This window comes from Anoplopoma fimbria, chromosome 2, assembly GCF_027596085.1.
Source record: "Anoplopoma fimbria isolate UVic2021 breed Golden Eagle Sablefish chromosome 2, Afim_UVic_2022, whole genome shotgun sequence".
In the NCBI taxonomy this organism is placed as follows: Eukaryota; Metazoa; Chordata; class Actinopteri; order Perciformes; family Anoplopomatidae; genus Anoplopoma; species Anoplopoma fimbria.
In genome coordinates this window covers 5,205,808-5,222,415 of record NC_072450.1, presented here as the reverse complement: position 1 = coordinate 5,222,415, position 16,608 = coordinate 5,205,808, and the positions used below count along the sequence as shown (strand labels likewise).

At 38.7% G+C, this 16,608-nt stretch overlaps 1 protein-coding gene across 1 annotated transcript in view; it reads right to left on the bottom strand.

Annotated features, from left to right (window-relative positions):
• Window positions 1-16,608, bottom strand: part of kcnq1.1 (potassium voltage-gated channel, KQT-like subfamily, member 1.1) — a 48,294-nt gene that overhangs the window by 8,810 nt on the left and 22,876 nt on the right. Inside the window, 7 exon segments of the mRNA XM_054616615.1 lie at window positions 897-953; window positions 1,224-1,259; window positions 6,053-6,191; window positions 8,237-8,353; window positions 8,528-8,623; window positions 9,479-9,589; window positions 12,931-13,071. Coding sequence (XP_054472590.1) covers window positions 897-953; window positions 1,224-1,259; window positions 6,053-6,191; window positions 8,237-8,353; window positions 8,528-8,623; window positions 9,479-9,589; window positions 12,931-13,071 — 697 coding nt within the window.

The window sequence follows — 16,608 nt, the reverse complement described above, 5'->3', positions numbered from 1 at the left end:
ATGAATTCTCCATCGTATCTTTCCTTGACCTCGTGACGTTTTCCATTAAGGTCAAAGAAAAGTGGTTAGGAAAAGACATAGGACGTCAATTTTTTTTCAACTATTTGATCGCAGCCCACAACAACAAGAAGTCTACAGCAAAGACGGCGGAGTTGTTGTGGCAGCCTTGAGAATGATTTGTATCTGCAAAATGCTGTGTTTTGAAACTGCACCAGCGAGAGAAGTATGATACAACCGGTCAGAAAGGTAAAACGTGGTTATAAATGTGTCTGCTTTAAATGGGCTTTGAATTGAATGGATGTAAATGGTGCTGTCAAGCAGGATTAACACATGCGACACGACAAACCATGACAAGCTGATTGATATTTCTCAATCAGCTTGAGAAAGGAGGAGACATGGTAAGAAAGAAAACAGAAACATTAAAACGAGGAAAGCCAGGAAAACAATGTAAACTATTTCATGATATCTTATCCCAAAGCTACAAAATGTTTTTGTTCATAAAAGCTGTTAAAACTCTATAAAATCAAATCAAACAAAAACAAATGTACTGTAAAAATATTCATTAATACAAGGCCATTTTGAGAGAAGTGCTTTGACCACTTTGAGGGTTTGTGTGGTACTTGTGTGGTACTTTCACACATGTTTAAAATCAAACAGTTAAAACTCACATCACATGATTTTCTTGATACATAATTGTGAATGTGATTCCCGTAGTAAAACTTCTATAATCTCTTTTTTTTAAACAAATGCCAAACATAACGTTACAGATGAACTCAACATATCCAGACCTCCTGGTCCGAGCTCCTGAGATATCAACATCTGACCCATGCAATGCAACTCTGAACGTCTGGAGAGACAAATCAACCCAAAAACAAAAGGTGAACACATGTTGTTACCTGGAGGCTGTGAGTTGAACTGAAGGGAAGACAAAGACGTCCAGGACTGCTGGCAATCTGAGGCCCGCGTGACGACAAAACACAAACATGATCAATGTTTACCAAATGGTAAAAAAAATAAAAATAGGACAACAACAATGATGTTAGTCACATACTCCGTTTCTAACTAAGCATACAATACCATTCATTACTCACTGGTTCATGCATGGATTGTAAAATAAAGAAAATGCTGTTAGAGTAAGTGAAAAGATAATAATGGAGGCTGTGAGAGAGGACAGTAAGTGCACTGAGGACGTGTGCAGAACGTGGACACTAACAGCAGCTCACCACATCCGCCCAGAGTGTGGGATCCTGCTGAACCAGCTACAAAGACAAAACATTGAGAGAGGAAAGAAAGAGAGAAGCAAGAAAAAAAGGCAGCTCAATTGGATTAAATAAGCAGATGTAGAGACCACACACACACTATCACACACACACACACACATATATATATGCAATGAGAGTTGTTTCTGCCATGTATCCTACCCTAATTGTTATAAATGGAGTGGACAAAAATGATGCAGTGTCAGTAAAACATAATACAATTCAACAGTACCACAAACTGCATTCTCCAAAATCATCATAAAGATGAATTAACACCTCTTTAAAATAGTTCGTACAATTTTTTTAACATTATAATCTTGACAACGGATTAGTTTCAGAACTGTTGTAGGAGACTTTATTATTATTAGCAAGGTGTACCTAATAAACTTGTAATTGTAAGTAGTAATATGTCCAGCACTGCTCAAAACCAGCATGAAAAAAAATAATTACTGAAATTACTGAATTTTAAATACATGTTTTTGTGAAAACCCACCCAGGCCACTAGCGTTAACTGACTCTGTAAACAGCTGAGCGCGTTGTGCATCCAGTCAATGTACTCACACACCAGATGGCAACGTGGCAATTTAGTTAAATGATTCATCGTTAAAAGCAGCATGCAGTAGATGTAAGATGAGCAGCGCGACCTGTATAATCTATTCAGCTTCAAATCAAAGACGCTGATTTTCATTCAACATGGAGCGAACAGTCACGGAAACGTGTTCGCAACTGGGCAAATTAAATTCTGCCGTTGTGCTGGAATCGTGAGTGCAAAGCAGAAACCATTTGTGTGGCTACGTGTCGTTGGCAGAGATGTTGCTGCACATGTAAGCGGCTTTTCAGGTTACCAGCTTGTGTGAGACTAAAGGGGAAATGTTACTTAGCACAACAAAAAATAAGAACCAATTCGATGTTTGCATAATATAGGCATAAACCAGTCTGTCCATATATGACAGACTGTCCTCTAGTATCTCATTTCGTCCATCTACATTGAACAGAAAGTCCCTCAATGCCCTCCATGCAGTAGGGCTGGGGATTGTCTAAAAAGTTACGATAACAGTACCACTACCAGTACTCTTAGAGTGATAACAATACCAATAGAGTAATTCATTTAAGAATAACTTTTTTTTCTACTTCATTTGATATCCAGCATGTGAATTTAGGCACATGCTGGCCACCAAGCATATGTCTTTCCATCAGACGCCTCAGACGCGTAGTAAAGCCGCACTAATAAGGGTTTTGGTGACATCTCGACAGGCTGAACTGCTAATTTAAATACATAGAGCTCGACTTCACCATAATGGGCCAATCTGTAATGTCTCATTAAATCGAAGAAGGCTGGCAGTGATTGGCTGTGAAAAAAAACCCAAATTTTTTTTCTAGATCTTGGACATAAAAAGGGAAACTCTTCTTTTGACGGGAAGAGTTTCGATACAACTTGGTACCGGGTTATTGCTCAAGACCTTAAAGCTATCGAGTACCAATGCCCAGGTCTATGCAGCACTGACTATAATAATAACTACAAGGACATCGGAGAGCCAAGGCTGATCCACAACCAAATCTACTGGGTTCTTCCTTGGCCCATGTTACACCCTTCCACCAAGTTTCATGAAAATCTGGGTGATTTTGTTCACAATCCTGCTGAAAAGCAGAACAACAAACAGAACCAAACACAAATCCTCCTTTGCTTGGGTAACGAAGATTAATTTAATCTGTTTAAATCCTTTCAAAAGGTAGGGTTTACAAATACATGTAAAACACTAAATGAGGAGAAAACATAGAGGGACGCGGTGAAGGTTAACTTGAATAAACGTGGAAAATGAATGAGGTCATTTCAAAGATGATATTTAATTAGTGTTTGTTGCTCTGGATAAGTGCTTAGTTTTGATGAAAACATCTCAGTTACTTTCATCCCCAGTCTGTGACAAGGACTTTCACAAGGTCACTGAGGATCATTTATGCTCTGACTCACATTTGCAACACAAGTTCACAACCTTTCTGTTCAGAACGGGCTGAATGCTTTGCCTTCAGTGTTCTTCACTTGCATTTCTCTCCAGAACCTCTGATACAAACAACTTCACACTCGACACTGGGTTTTCTTAGGTCCTGACCATTAAAACCACCATGAAATAGTTCAGTCACACACCAAAGCTTCTCACAGTCAGAAACATAGATGAAATACACCAGGGGCAGACTTTACTCTAGGTAGGCAACCTGGCCAGAACATAAAAAAACAATAAAAATATACAAATACATTATTATTCATTAATTATTCGGTATTCAATTCAAATTGAAAACTCCACATTGAACAGATGTTAGGAAATGTAAGAGCATTATGCCGACAATGACTATCTTTCATTCTCCACTTGAAATAAAAAAGTTGAATGCAGGACTTTTACTGTGCAGTATTTGTAGTTTTACTATAAATAGTTAATAGTAAAAAAAAGGTTTGACTGACTAAGTGAAGCAAGAAAGCTTTTACCCGTTGCTCCAAATCACTAAATCCGCCCTTGAAAAACAAACCCAGGTCGGGGTTACTCGCAGTAAGAAACATCATTGAAGTATAATTATTCTGTTCTTCTTTTATTTCTTTCCATAATGGAATCAGACACTTATAATAACAATCCGAGCCTCTTAGTGGCAAAAAAAAAAGCATCTTTAGTGAATGAACATCAATGATGCCAAATGGAGCGATTACACTGCATCGATTACACTGCGTCTCCATAGTTCTAAATCAATACTGGACCATTTTCTAAAATTGTCCCAACTAGTCACAAAAACATGAGAAAATAGGGTCCAGGTTGAAAAATACATAAGTCAACCTTTAAGCATATATATTGTTACATCGTCCACCATGTTGGTTTAGTGAATTAGCATGCTTACATTTGCCAATTAGCACTTAAGCTGATGTGAGGGAGGGATCACCAAAGTCACGACACGCACACCTGTTCCCAGGCGGCAACCTCCTGTTCTGCAGCGTGAAGCCGATGCGGAAGTGTCTCAGAACTTGCATTGCTCTCTACTGACCTCTACTGGTTGCAAAACAGAGATCGTTTGTATGGAAGTCTATGAGAAAATGACTCTACTTCTCTCTTGATTTATTCCCTCAGTAAACATTGTAAACATGAGTTTATGGTCTCAATCTCCAGTTTAAAGTCTTCTTCAATACAGCATGATGTTCATTTAGTAAATGATGCTCCATTTAGAGTCAAACAGACCATAAAGTGGAGTATGCTTTATAGTGTGATTGACAGGTTGCTGCCGCTACCAGAGACATAAATGGCGTCTCTACGTCACTACTCCGCATACCAAATATGGTAACTTCCATTTAATATTCTGCAAGAAAACAACATGGCTACAGCTGTAATCCAAGATGGCGACCTTGAAATCCCTGCACTCGAGGCTTCAAAACCGCAGTCCACAAATAATAATAATAATAATAAATTTAATTTATAGTGCCCTTTTCATCCGAAGATCTCAAAGGGCTACAGGTTAAAAGCAAAAATAAAAATAAAAAGGGGGTTTTAAAAACATCTAAGAGTGGGAGCCAAAGGTTTTTTTAAAAAGAAAAGTTTTAAGACCTTTTTTAAAACAATCAGTGGATTGTGGTGCCCTCAAGGTGTCAGGGAGGGCATTCCACAGGCGTGGGGCGGCAACACTGAAGGCCCTATCTCCCATGGTCCTCAGTTTGGTTCTGGGTATGTGGAGGAGGTTAGAGTGAGTGGAGCGGAGGGAGCGTGTTGTGCTATGTATGTTGAGAAGTTCTTTGAGGTATGGGTTGGTACAAACCAATGGGTGAGGTCACGATGACTACGTCCACTTCTTATATACAGTCTATGCCTGGTGCCCATTTCCTCTTTACCTCCCCTGCATATATACGAGCCCTCTCTCCACCAGTCATTTTCCAGATAGTCTGGCGTAGACCCACTGCACAGTCATGGTGGTCCGGCCCTTGTTTCCGTCTCTTGCCGGCGTGTTTTCCCCGTTCCCGCCTGCCTGCCCCTCGCCTGCTAAGCTTGCCCTTGCTGACTGATTGCTTGCTGCTGAACTCGGCTTTGAACTTCCAACCAAGTAAACGATTGATCGCTTTGAACTACTCTGCCTGTGAGTCCTGCTCCACGTCTCTGAGTGCACGGAACAGTGATCGCAAAGGCATTTGTGAAATGAAAGTCAACTGAGATTTTTGGAATTTGTTTCATTTTCCGTCAACCAATACTCCTAATTGAAACGGCAACTGCAACTCATTTTAAATGTATGGACAGACACATGGGATGTGCAACACAAAGTGCATAGAATGTCTTCAGCTCTCCACTAAAGATCCAGTACAGTATGTTGTGTGGGGTTTTGTAAGTTCAGCAGTGCAGCACTGGAGTTCATGCTAATCAATGAAACCTCAAGTTGTATTGCTGCCAATGTGCTCATTCATCTTTAATGTCTGCACTTTGTCCTCTCCCCCTTCTGAGGCTACAACCCTGCACAACTGAAGTTTAAATCAAACATTTTCCTTTTACAGTACCATCCCTGAATGTGTTTTTTATTTTTTAAAGAAAGTTCTACAGTCATTTCTTGTCATGCTTATGCGGCATCTTGAGCAACTTAGTGAGAGATTATTCAGATCGAAATGAAGCCGTGTAAATTGTTTAAAAACTCATAAAAAGACGGTATTTTTTGAAGCATCCAGCAAAATTGTATTCTTACATTTGTTCTGTTGTACACAAAGTTGTTTTCACCGATTAAAGTTCACTAGAACACAATCAGAGATGAGCATATTGTACTGTTACTGTTGTCTTTGGTACCTGTGCCCACGGTGCTGTAAACATCTGAACTCAGCTCCCTCCCGCTGTCAAATACAGAGCTGTAGGTGATGGTCGGAATTGTGGGTGAAGTTGGACCGTTGTCCTTGTCGTTGCTCTTGAACTTCTTCCTTATCTTCACCTGCCCAAGAAATGCAAACATCTCAGCTCAAGTGTTTCTGTGGACAGCAAAACCACCTTCACATATTCATATACTTGTCAATTTCATAGCCTGTAATCGGTACGGACAAAATAATTCAGCTTTGCAGCAATATTAGGAATCTGTGGTCGCTGATTTCATATGTTAATAGAGCCAATAAAGGAGCAGTCAAAGATGAGGTTTTATATTCTTGTTATGTATATGTGATTGTATAATGAATGCATGAACATTGATTGAGGGTCTAAGTGCAGCGGCACAGGAATTACAGTTATATTATTATATTCATATCATATATTTAACATATTTTATATTGCTGTTAATCAGACAATTCACAACTTGAGGTCAGACCCTGTTCAGTCTAATGGGAACACATTTGACACACATCAACATTTGCATAAAATGTAATGATTAGCGTGGGCATGGTCTGCGGCAACATCGAATTGAATAATGAATATTAATATTAAACTGCTGCTATCTGTCTTAATTGCATATATATATATATTATATATATATATATATATATATATATATATATATATATATATATATATATATATATATATATGTTTTCTTACTCACTTTCTTGTTCTTTTTCCCCCTAGAAATTTCACACCATCATAGAAACCATAACATAAATGATTATGCTAATTATTTCAAACTTAAATTTCAAGTTTCATCAACCAGTTTTTGATCGTTTAAATCTGTGGACAGTAATTGATGTGGTGGCTATACTTTTGGCTTTGATTTATTTCATTTATGAACTACAGCATCACAAAAGTCCACTTGTGGCACTTTTCTCAATCCAATTACAGCCCTCAAAGGTTGAATCAATGGTGAAAAAATGGAGAGTCTTTGGGGGGGTCACAGACCCATTGATTGGCACTTGAGAATCCCTGATAGCCTCAGTAGCAGAACTTAAGGGGGTCTCTGGAAAAATCATTAAAAGAATAATTTTTCAATTGCAATTGTCATTAAACGTCTTTTAAAAGCTCACTCCAGCAGTATTCATTCTCAAAATGAATACAGAACAATACATTACATTACAGTCATTTAGCAGACGCTTTTATCCAAAGCGACTTACAATAAGTGGGGTATGTGTGTATTGTTTCTACTAAGATCTTGTTCCATGGATGACTCTCTCGCAAATGATATGCAATGCAAATGTTGTGTCTCTTTTTAAGTCTTTGTTTGCTGTGACTGAATTGTGATAGCCCTGCTGCACATAAGACAAAGAGTTGTACGGCGACACAGTTGTGTGTATGTGTGTCAGGTTAGAGAGAGAAAGGATGTGTGTGCTGTGTGAATTCTGTTTGCAGGGCATGGTTGTTGCGTAAGTGGCCTTATTGTTTATAGTATAAAGCCTTGGTGATGTGTGTGCAAAGCAGGCTGTTTCAAAAACTGGGCCTTCATCCAGGTGACTGATTTTTGTGCTCTGTGTGGAACGAAACGTTGATTTAATTGTAACTGCCGTCCTTAAGTTACGCCAATTCTGTAGATATTTTTACCCAAACCACAATCTTTTGCTAAACCTAACCAAGTAGCTTTGTTGCCTAAACGCAAATAAGTTGTTTCCTGTTAAGACATGCTTTTTTCTTATAACCAGCGGGGTGTTGCTGGCTTTTGTTGGAAAACCCACAAAAAAATCATGAAGAACTTCTTCAAAAGATATCATTCGAACCGTCACATGAGGATATGTTGTTGCAAAGTGCTTACAGCCTGGTTCATTACCTCGTCTTGTACCCGTGAAATCATGTAGGATCTAGTCTGCTTACCTATTTGTGTAAGACTTAAGCACAATGTAAAAGGAATCCCCCGATTGCCAGCGGCTATTTCACTCAATGAGTTGAATAAAAAACCCTCAAAAAACATTTTCCAAAAACTGACCATTATAACCTTGTTTAAAGCAGAATTCACAGTATTGCAGTGATGTTGCTTCATATTGCATTAGTTTTTGCCTCGGTGTACCTACTAAACTGGAAACAGAGTAAGAAGCAGTTACAGTGAAATCTATATAAATGGTAACTAACCGATTTCTTGGGCTTGGGGGAGGGCAGCGAGGAGGCGTGGATGTGTGATTTCTTCCTCACAAACATCTTGAATGTGGCAGAATCAAAGTTCTCCACCGCAAAACATCTCCAGGATGTCTGAAGGGGCATGAAAAAAGCAAAATATTAGTTGGACAGGACTAATTTCATGCCAATGCGAGACAGAAAGTAACCGACATGAAAGGATGGTAACAATAATAAGGCCGAGGCTCGGAGACACTTCACTCCGCCGGCTGTGTTGCGGTTCTGTTTCAGCGTTCTTTGGTGAAATACCTGAATGAGACAGGCAGCTGCAGGGATCTGTCTGTTGAAGTGTTTTTGTCTCTGCTTCTGCTGCACCTTCAGGGCAAAGCCTGAGCCCAAGATTCCCTGTGAGCATGAGCACAGCAGATACCACTTCATTAATTCAGTTTTAACGACACACTTCCAGGCATCAGCAGCATGACTCAAAAGACCAAAATAAACAGAAAGTTAAACAAAAATTAAGGAATAATGGGCTGCTTAATGCGAAACATTTGAGTCTATTATTCACTCTGTTCCTAAATGGAATTTAATAGTTTACAATAGATTAAAATGTTAATCACTTAGGTCTTTTCTCAACCAAAGATTAACTAGATTATTTATTGGTTACATCTTTTTAAATGTGATAGGTTCCCTGCTTTTCTAAATTTCACATCATTGCAAACTGAATATAATATGACTGCTAACTATGATTAATCCTAATTATTTCAGACCAAAGGCACTAATATTAATATTTACTGATAATGTAAGATGGTGCGAGGGAACAACCCGCAATCAGCATAAACAGTACACTGAAAATTTTTAAAATCAAACTGAAACTAACCAACATTCAGTAACGAAAATGAAAAACAATCTAATTTAACCTTGTTAACTGAAGTTGGGAGAATTATAGCACAATGTTAAGCCCTTTTCAAGGTCCTTACAGCACTTAAATCACAATATTATGACAGTATGAATGTTCTCTACAAGAATTAACTGTAGTGGCTGGTAAAACATGTGCGAGGCGGCTTTGTAAAATGGTTTTGCGATTCACACATGAATTATAGCTACACTTGAACCAAAATGAGGCACTTTGTGATTTCGTAAAACATACCTAAAAGACCAAATTAATTACAAATTGAGTACAATAGGAATTCACCTGAAGGAAATAGTACAAATATGCAAGAAAGAAGCCCTGGCTCAGCAATGTCTCCTTCCACTTACTGCAGGCAGAGCAAAGAAGGAGATGGCAAAGACTGAGAAACAGGATGCAATGGTCTTTCCAATCCATGTTTGGGGCACTTTGTCTCCATATCCAATGGTAGTCACTGTCACCTTTAGAGAAAAAAACAAACAAACATGGGAATTAAAACAAAAAGCTTCATTCTGGCAGTTTATTTATAAGCTAACACGCCTGTCAGAATGTTCCAACACTTGACAACATTTGTTTCATAGCTTTTGCAAAAGGAAAGAAAGAAAAACTTTCAACAACAAAAACTATCTTTAATGTTTTAAGCATTTTTGAAGCACCCAAAGATCTGTAGATTTGAGACTTAATTGAGTCACACAATCGAGGATGTAAGACTAAACATTTTGGCCGTCACCATCTTGTTTTTTTGCAACCAGAAGTGTCCAGAAGGGTGGAGCTACATACAACCAAATGCCAAATGAGACTTTCTTAGAAAACCGGAATGTTACACCTAACTTTCATGAACTGAAAACACACCACGAAAGGGTTAAAGTTCTAAGACGTACACAAGAGCAAATCCCAGACTGGACAACAATGTGGTATCCACCTGTCAATCTCAAGGTAGCCCCACTCTAGAGCAAACCCTTTATGGTCTATTTTACTCTAAATTGGGCCATAATTTACTGAATAAACATCAAGCTGTATTGAAAAAAACACTTGAAACTAGCGATTGAAAACATAAACTCATAATTATCTGCTAGACTTCTACACAATCAAACATCTTTTCACAACCAGAGTCGCCCCCTGATGGCCATTAGAAAGAATGCAAGGCACACCGCATTGGCCGCACTTTTCAGAACCGGAGGTTGGCGCCTGGAAGACTCACTTGTCCGTGCCAAATTTCATGTTAATCCATCCAATAGTTGTTGAGACATTTCCCGCCAAACAAAAATGTGAACCAGGGCGCATTTGGAAAAAATAAGGGATCGTCAAAGTCAGTCATTTTCACTTTTAGGAGATCATGAATGTATGTACAAAATTTCATGGCAATCCATTAAACAGTTCTATGAGTCAAGACCAAGTTAACCTGACTGACCGTCATTGCCATCCCAAATAAGAATAAGAATAAGAAATGTGCTTTTTTTTTTTTATTCACAGCAGGTGGATCTGCCCAATCTCTGGGCAGATAACATGGCCGGCATCTTAACCTTTTAGGAATCGACATCAGGGAAACACTGTCCATCACAGTCCGACCATGCCTACACCAAGCATCACCAATTCAAACAAAGAGACCTGGCACAGCTTCAAAAATTCATCATTTTACTGCTTGACATATAAATGATTGGTGACTTGACCCAAAAAAACAGCTCTAATGGGTCGTGATCAATCTATATTGAGTGTTTGCTGTAGCGAATGAGGTTCATGTTTTCCCTGACCCTTCAACCACAACTCTAACCTTTTCGAGCCTTTGACTCTCACCTACATCTTTATGCACTGAGAGTATTCAATACTGATTTGAGCATGTGAGAGTGGACCCGAACTTTTGGTGAATATAAAGCGTAAATATTGCAAATAAACCTTCATTTATATGAGAGAAAGGGTTATGACTCTGCTGTGTGTGTACGTGTTTTAATATCAGAGTCCCTGAAGTTTCTCAGAAAGCAGAGTGGGTGGTGACTTATTGTCTGAAAATAAATTTCTACCCTGTATTCTCTGCACTACTTGTTTTGCTGCTCGTATTAGCGGCCCACTGCATGTGCCCAAGGGTTTTCACACAACTCCTACTGTAACAACAGTAGTACATATAAAACAGTTTGTGTTTTCACCTTTCACTTGCCAAATACTGTAAAAAAAAAAACACTTCAATGTGTTTCTGCAAAATCTTACTTCTTGGCAAGACGAGAAAATGACTTAAACAATATTTAGAAGTTAATTACACTTTCTCCGAAACAAAATACATTAATTTTAATGTTAATGTTCATAAGATAATATTTCTGTAGAGTCTGATCAAAGTGTGTGATGATATATGTATAATCAATTAATATACTTTTTTTTACAAATAATGGAAATGAGTAAAATGTATTTAATCAACAAAGTTTACTTAATTAACTGATAATTAAAGGAATATTTTCATATTTTGGGAAGTACTCTTATTCACCATCTTGCTGAGGGTTAATTAAGATGATCAATACCGCTCTTGTGTCTGTCTCTTGATTATGAAGGTACATTCAGCAGGTAGTTAGCTTAGCTTAGCTTAGCATAAAGACTGGTAGCAGGGGGAAACAGCTAGCCTGGTTTTGTCTCCTACTCCCGGCCAAGAAATAGTCAAGCACAATATTAATATATTTATATTAGTGATCGTCCAGACATGAGAGTTGAATCAAAGTATATTTCCAAAATGTCAAACTGCTCCTTTGATGAATATATTAGTTTGAAATTCTTTAATAAAAACACAGTCAATCAAACCTCATCATATCCTTCATATATACAACAATAGTTTGCAAAAGTGGCTGGACTAGGTCTGATGTAAATATAAATTTGATGCCCCTGGTTTATTAGTGGTGAAAAAAACCAACATGTTTTCATCCCAACTCGTCACATACTGACACTCTTGACGTCACTTTCTAACACACTGGGTATCCCAGTGCGTCAAGATATGGCGCTCCACTACGCTTGCAGTCAACACTGGGTTAACGTTGTGAACATTCATTCATTCATTCATTTTCCGTAACCTGCTTATCCAGTTAAGGGCCGATCTCAGCTGTCAATGGGTGAAGGCAGGGTTCACCCTGGACAGGTCGCCAGTCTGTGGCAGGGCTGACATATAGAGACAAACAACCATTCACACTCACATCCACACCTACGGGCAATTTAGAGTCTTCAATGAACCTTAGCTGCATGTCTTTGGACTGTGGGAGGAAGCCGGAGAACCCGGAGAGAACCCACGCTGACACGGGGAGAACATGCAAACTCCACACAGAAGGTTGTCCAGCCCGGGAATTGAACCCTCTTGCTGTGAGGCGACAGTGCTAACCACTACACCACCGTGCAGCCCCGCGTTGTGAACAAACAACAAAAAACACTTACTTAGGTTTAGGAAAAACATCACGGTTGGGCCTAAAATAAGTATGTAAACTAAGTAAAGTGTAACCAATGTCACAAAAGTACGGAAAACACGTATCTTCAAAATATCTTACAACACTTTAAGACACGAACACCGGTCACCTGGTTGAAAGTCCTGTGTTTGTTTGACCCATTTACCTCCACTCCCTCCCTTTTTTTTTTGCTGTTCTTTATACTACGTCATCACACTACCAAGCATAATGACGCGGATGGGTATACATTGTAGTTACTAGAAAGCCCAATGTGTCTCATACAGATGGTCAACACTCACTTTTGACTTTTGACTAAGCTCCTCACAACCATCACAAACACACACACACACATATGCATACACACACATATGCACACAGACACAGATTCTTACCACTCCCCACCACAGGGCATCAGCATAGTTTCCAAACTCGGTGGAGCCGCTGCTGTCGACTGCGTCTTTCTCTGCCAGGTAGACAAAGTACGAGGAGAAGATCAGGCTCAGAAAGCCGATGTATAAGGTAGTGATCAGCTCCTGAAACACACACACACACACACACACACACACACACACACACACACACACACACACACACACACACACACACACACAAACACATTACATATCTCAAACTCAATAAACAACAAAGGGATCATTTCAAAGAACACAATACCATTAAATGATATATCTGTGAATATATATGTACTTTCTGACACAGCTTCTCCTGATTGCCACATTGTGTCAGTCATACCATTTTATAATTACATGTCTGGAGACCAGTGTGGCTGTGGTTGCTATTAATATGACATATGGATGTGAATATTCATGTGAATGTGCTGTGAATGTGATGATTCAATTTCATTTTCTGCTGTCTCAGCTGGCTTGATAATGAACTGAAAGTGGATTTACACTTTAAGCTGCAGTGGCTACTTATCAGTTTGGTAATGATGTTGTACTTTAAGGAGAAGGTTGGCATTATACAATGTTTTTTTTCCATTAGTCGGCAAATGCAGTGAAAAGACCAAAACCAACAATGTGTGAGTCCATTTACTACTGTGGCTCTCAGCCCAAAGCCCATTTGCTCTTTCAGAAGACATAAATCTTTAAAAATGGGTCATAATATATATATATATTTTTTTTAGAAGGCTCAGAACTTTCTTAAAACAGCTGGGCATTGTAGTTTTTCGCAAATGTTTCCCAAACAGGATCACATTGTGCATTAATTAGCTTTTATTAACTATTTTTAGCCACAGATTAATACATAAGTATGGTGCTATAAAGTATTTATGTCAGCAGGATGGTGCATGCGGGATTGGCTCAAAATAAACTGCAGTGGCCGTGTATATTGTAATGAAGAAACATGTCACCCACTGCACCAGTGTGGCTCATTGTACGTCTTTATGTTTTCAACAACAATAGAGTTCATATCAGGTTTAGGCTCCCCAGATAACGCTTGTTAGTTGTAACAATTCAGCGCTGATTTTGGTCTTTTCATAGCATTTGTTGACATTCTATCTCTACTAAAGCCTGCTTAAAATACATGTAATAGGTTGCTTTTCGATGGCTCCATTACTGCTGAATGTAGTCTATTTGTTAGTGTATAAAATATTGTAAACACTTATGAATATAACACAGTGTACAACATAGTCTAGTACAACGCAATCACTAAAGCAGACATTAAAGGAGGTGGCTGTTGCTGTTGTTGATGACCATCTTTATAATTGACCCTTCCCTAAGCCCCGCCCCCAGCTGTCAGAGCTACCATGGAGCCCACACTGTCACTAACTGCACTCCTACTATTTGAAAAAAACTAAAAGAGACAGAAGGGTCTACAATATGCGTTTGAAAAATATATCTAGAATGTCTAACTGATTCAGCATAGAAGACAGCTTAAAAATAGATGAAGATTTCTTTCATTTTTAGGCTGGTTTTGTGTTTTTGGGATCTAGTCATGGTTAATATTTGTTTAATACTGGTTGCCCTGAGAGATTGAAAGGAGATATATGTTTCTTAAATGTTCTATAACACATAAAAAAAATTGTGGCACTTGCAGAGTTAGCACATCATTAACTAGCATTAGCACTTTATGCTTTATGCTAAGGAACACTAAATATACAGATGCCGCTTTCACTTTTTTTATGATTGAAACAGTGAATAAAGACGTAATCGGCTTTACAGTCTCTTAAATTCATTGTCTTCTGTCTCAATGTCCAGGTTTAACACTTTGATCTGTAGTTTTATCTTTAATCTTTATCTTTTCAACCCGTTTTCACTGCTGAAGCACTTTGACATCCTGTCATATCTTCAAACACATATTGTTAAGCCTTCTGTCTTCTTCTCTCTGAAATCGCTTACATTCCCCCCCCCAAAAAAAATATGTAATATTCATTCAGGGAGTGTAGTAATTGACAGTGTGGTCACCATGGTAACGGAGCTCGGACAGATTGACTGAGCAGCAGCCGGGGGCGGGGCTTAGCGAAGGGTCAATTAGTGTCTATTGTCAAGAGCATATGTTCCATTCACCCCGGGGGCCTCGTTTGTTGAACGGTGTTTGTTCAATATTAATATGCAAATCAGAAAATGTTTCATGCTTGGATGTTTTGCTTAAATTAACAACATCTCTCCCTGCAAAGCTGCATTCTTAATCATTTTGTGGCTAATTTTCAATGCCAGTTCTTTAAGCCTGAAAACATTTGGATGACATTTCTTAGTCGACTTGCAGCACTTTGTAACAAATGTTTTAATGAATGAATTGTCAAGTGTTTTCAACTTTATCTAGATTAAAAGTCTGGACTAAAATGTACAGAATTTTAGGATGATAAAAAGGATGAAATTGACTAAATATGATCAAAACTATCACATACTTTTGAAATCTAGACTACATTTTATCTAAAAGCTGAAAAAACTCCAACTCCATTAGTTAAATATATTTATTTCTTGTCTTGCAACTGATGTAAAAGTGCCACATAAGCACCAAAAAAGAAAGATTATATTAAGGTTACGGAGAAACCACAAGTGCAACAAAGTTTAAACTGGAAGCATGTTCCGTAATAATAACTGGAGGGGTGTTTATTGAATTCAGATGGGCACTAAATCATTATACATTTGTTTGTAACCAAGACAGCTGATCTCTGCCGGTGTATTTAAAATATCTATGAAGCATCTTATTGCAGATTCAATAAGGAGCTGTCTGTGATCTGTACAGGAAGTCTAATTGGGTTTTGCTCTTATCCTGCCTGACTGTAATTGGACTACTGCTTTCCGAAAGAGCTCTTTAAGTGAACGTTCCCTCTGCACCCACCTTCTACGTAATTTAAACTGTGTTTAACCGCTCGGAGCGTCGGAGCACTCACGGCATAAAATCGGCCCGAATTCCTGATGAGTGAAATTCGTATTTGTGTCTCAGCCCAAAACTGTCACATTCAGAATTTTTCTTCCTGGAGCAGCAGCATTATTGCAAAATATACATGTGTAATGGCCTCCTTTGAAATAACATAAACCTATCCCTGCATTATGATACACAAAATGTACTATGGTCCATTGGTACTCAGCTATTTCTTCATATGACTACACTTTTCTTCCCTGAAGGTTTTGGCCATCAAACCTTTGTCAGTGAAAATGAGAGCCTGTAACACCACTGCTTGCAACTTGAATGTGTAAACAGCTTTAGATGCATTCGGGTACATCTTATGTCACTACCAGCGGTTTAGCAGATATGTTGCTGTTGCCGTGACCCGCCGAACACATTCAGGGAACACGTGCTTCCAATCTGCCAGCGTGCATTCGAGGAGCAACTGTGCAAATTGCGTTTACAAGCCACAAGAGCTAGAATGCTACTCGGCGTGTATTTAAATGCTGTGATAACACAAAGACTAGATGCTGATTGAAGTGACTGAAACTCCAGCTGTTAATGCAGTCCCACGTGTTGAGGGAAGATAATGGCAGAATAACATAATCCCGTGTTCTGTTGACAGAGAAGCTTCCTTTACATAACACATCTGATGCCTTTAAAAGCACAATCAGGACTAATTGCATGATGGCCTGTACCAAAGTGAATCTCATTATGGCCAC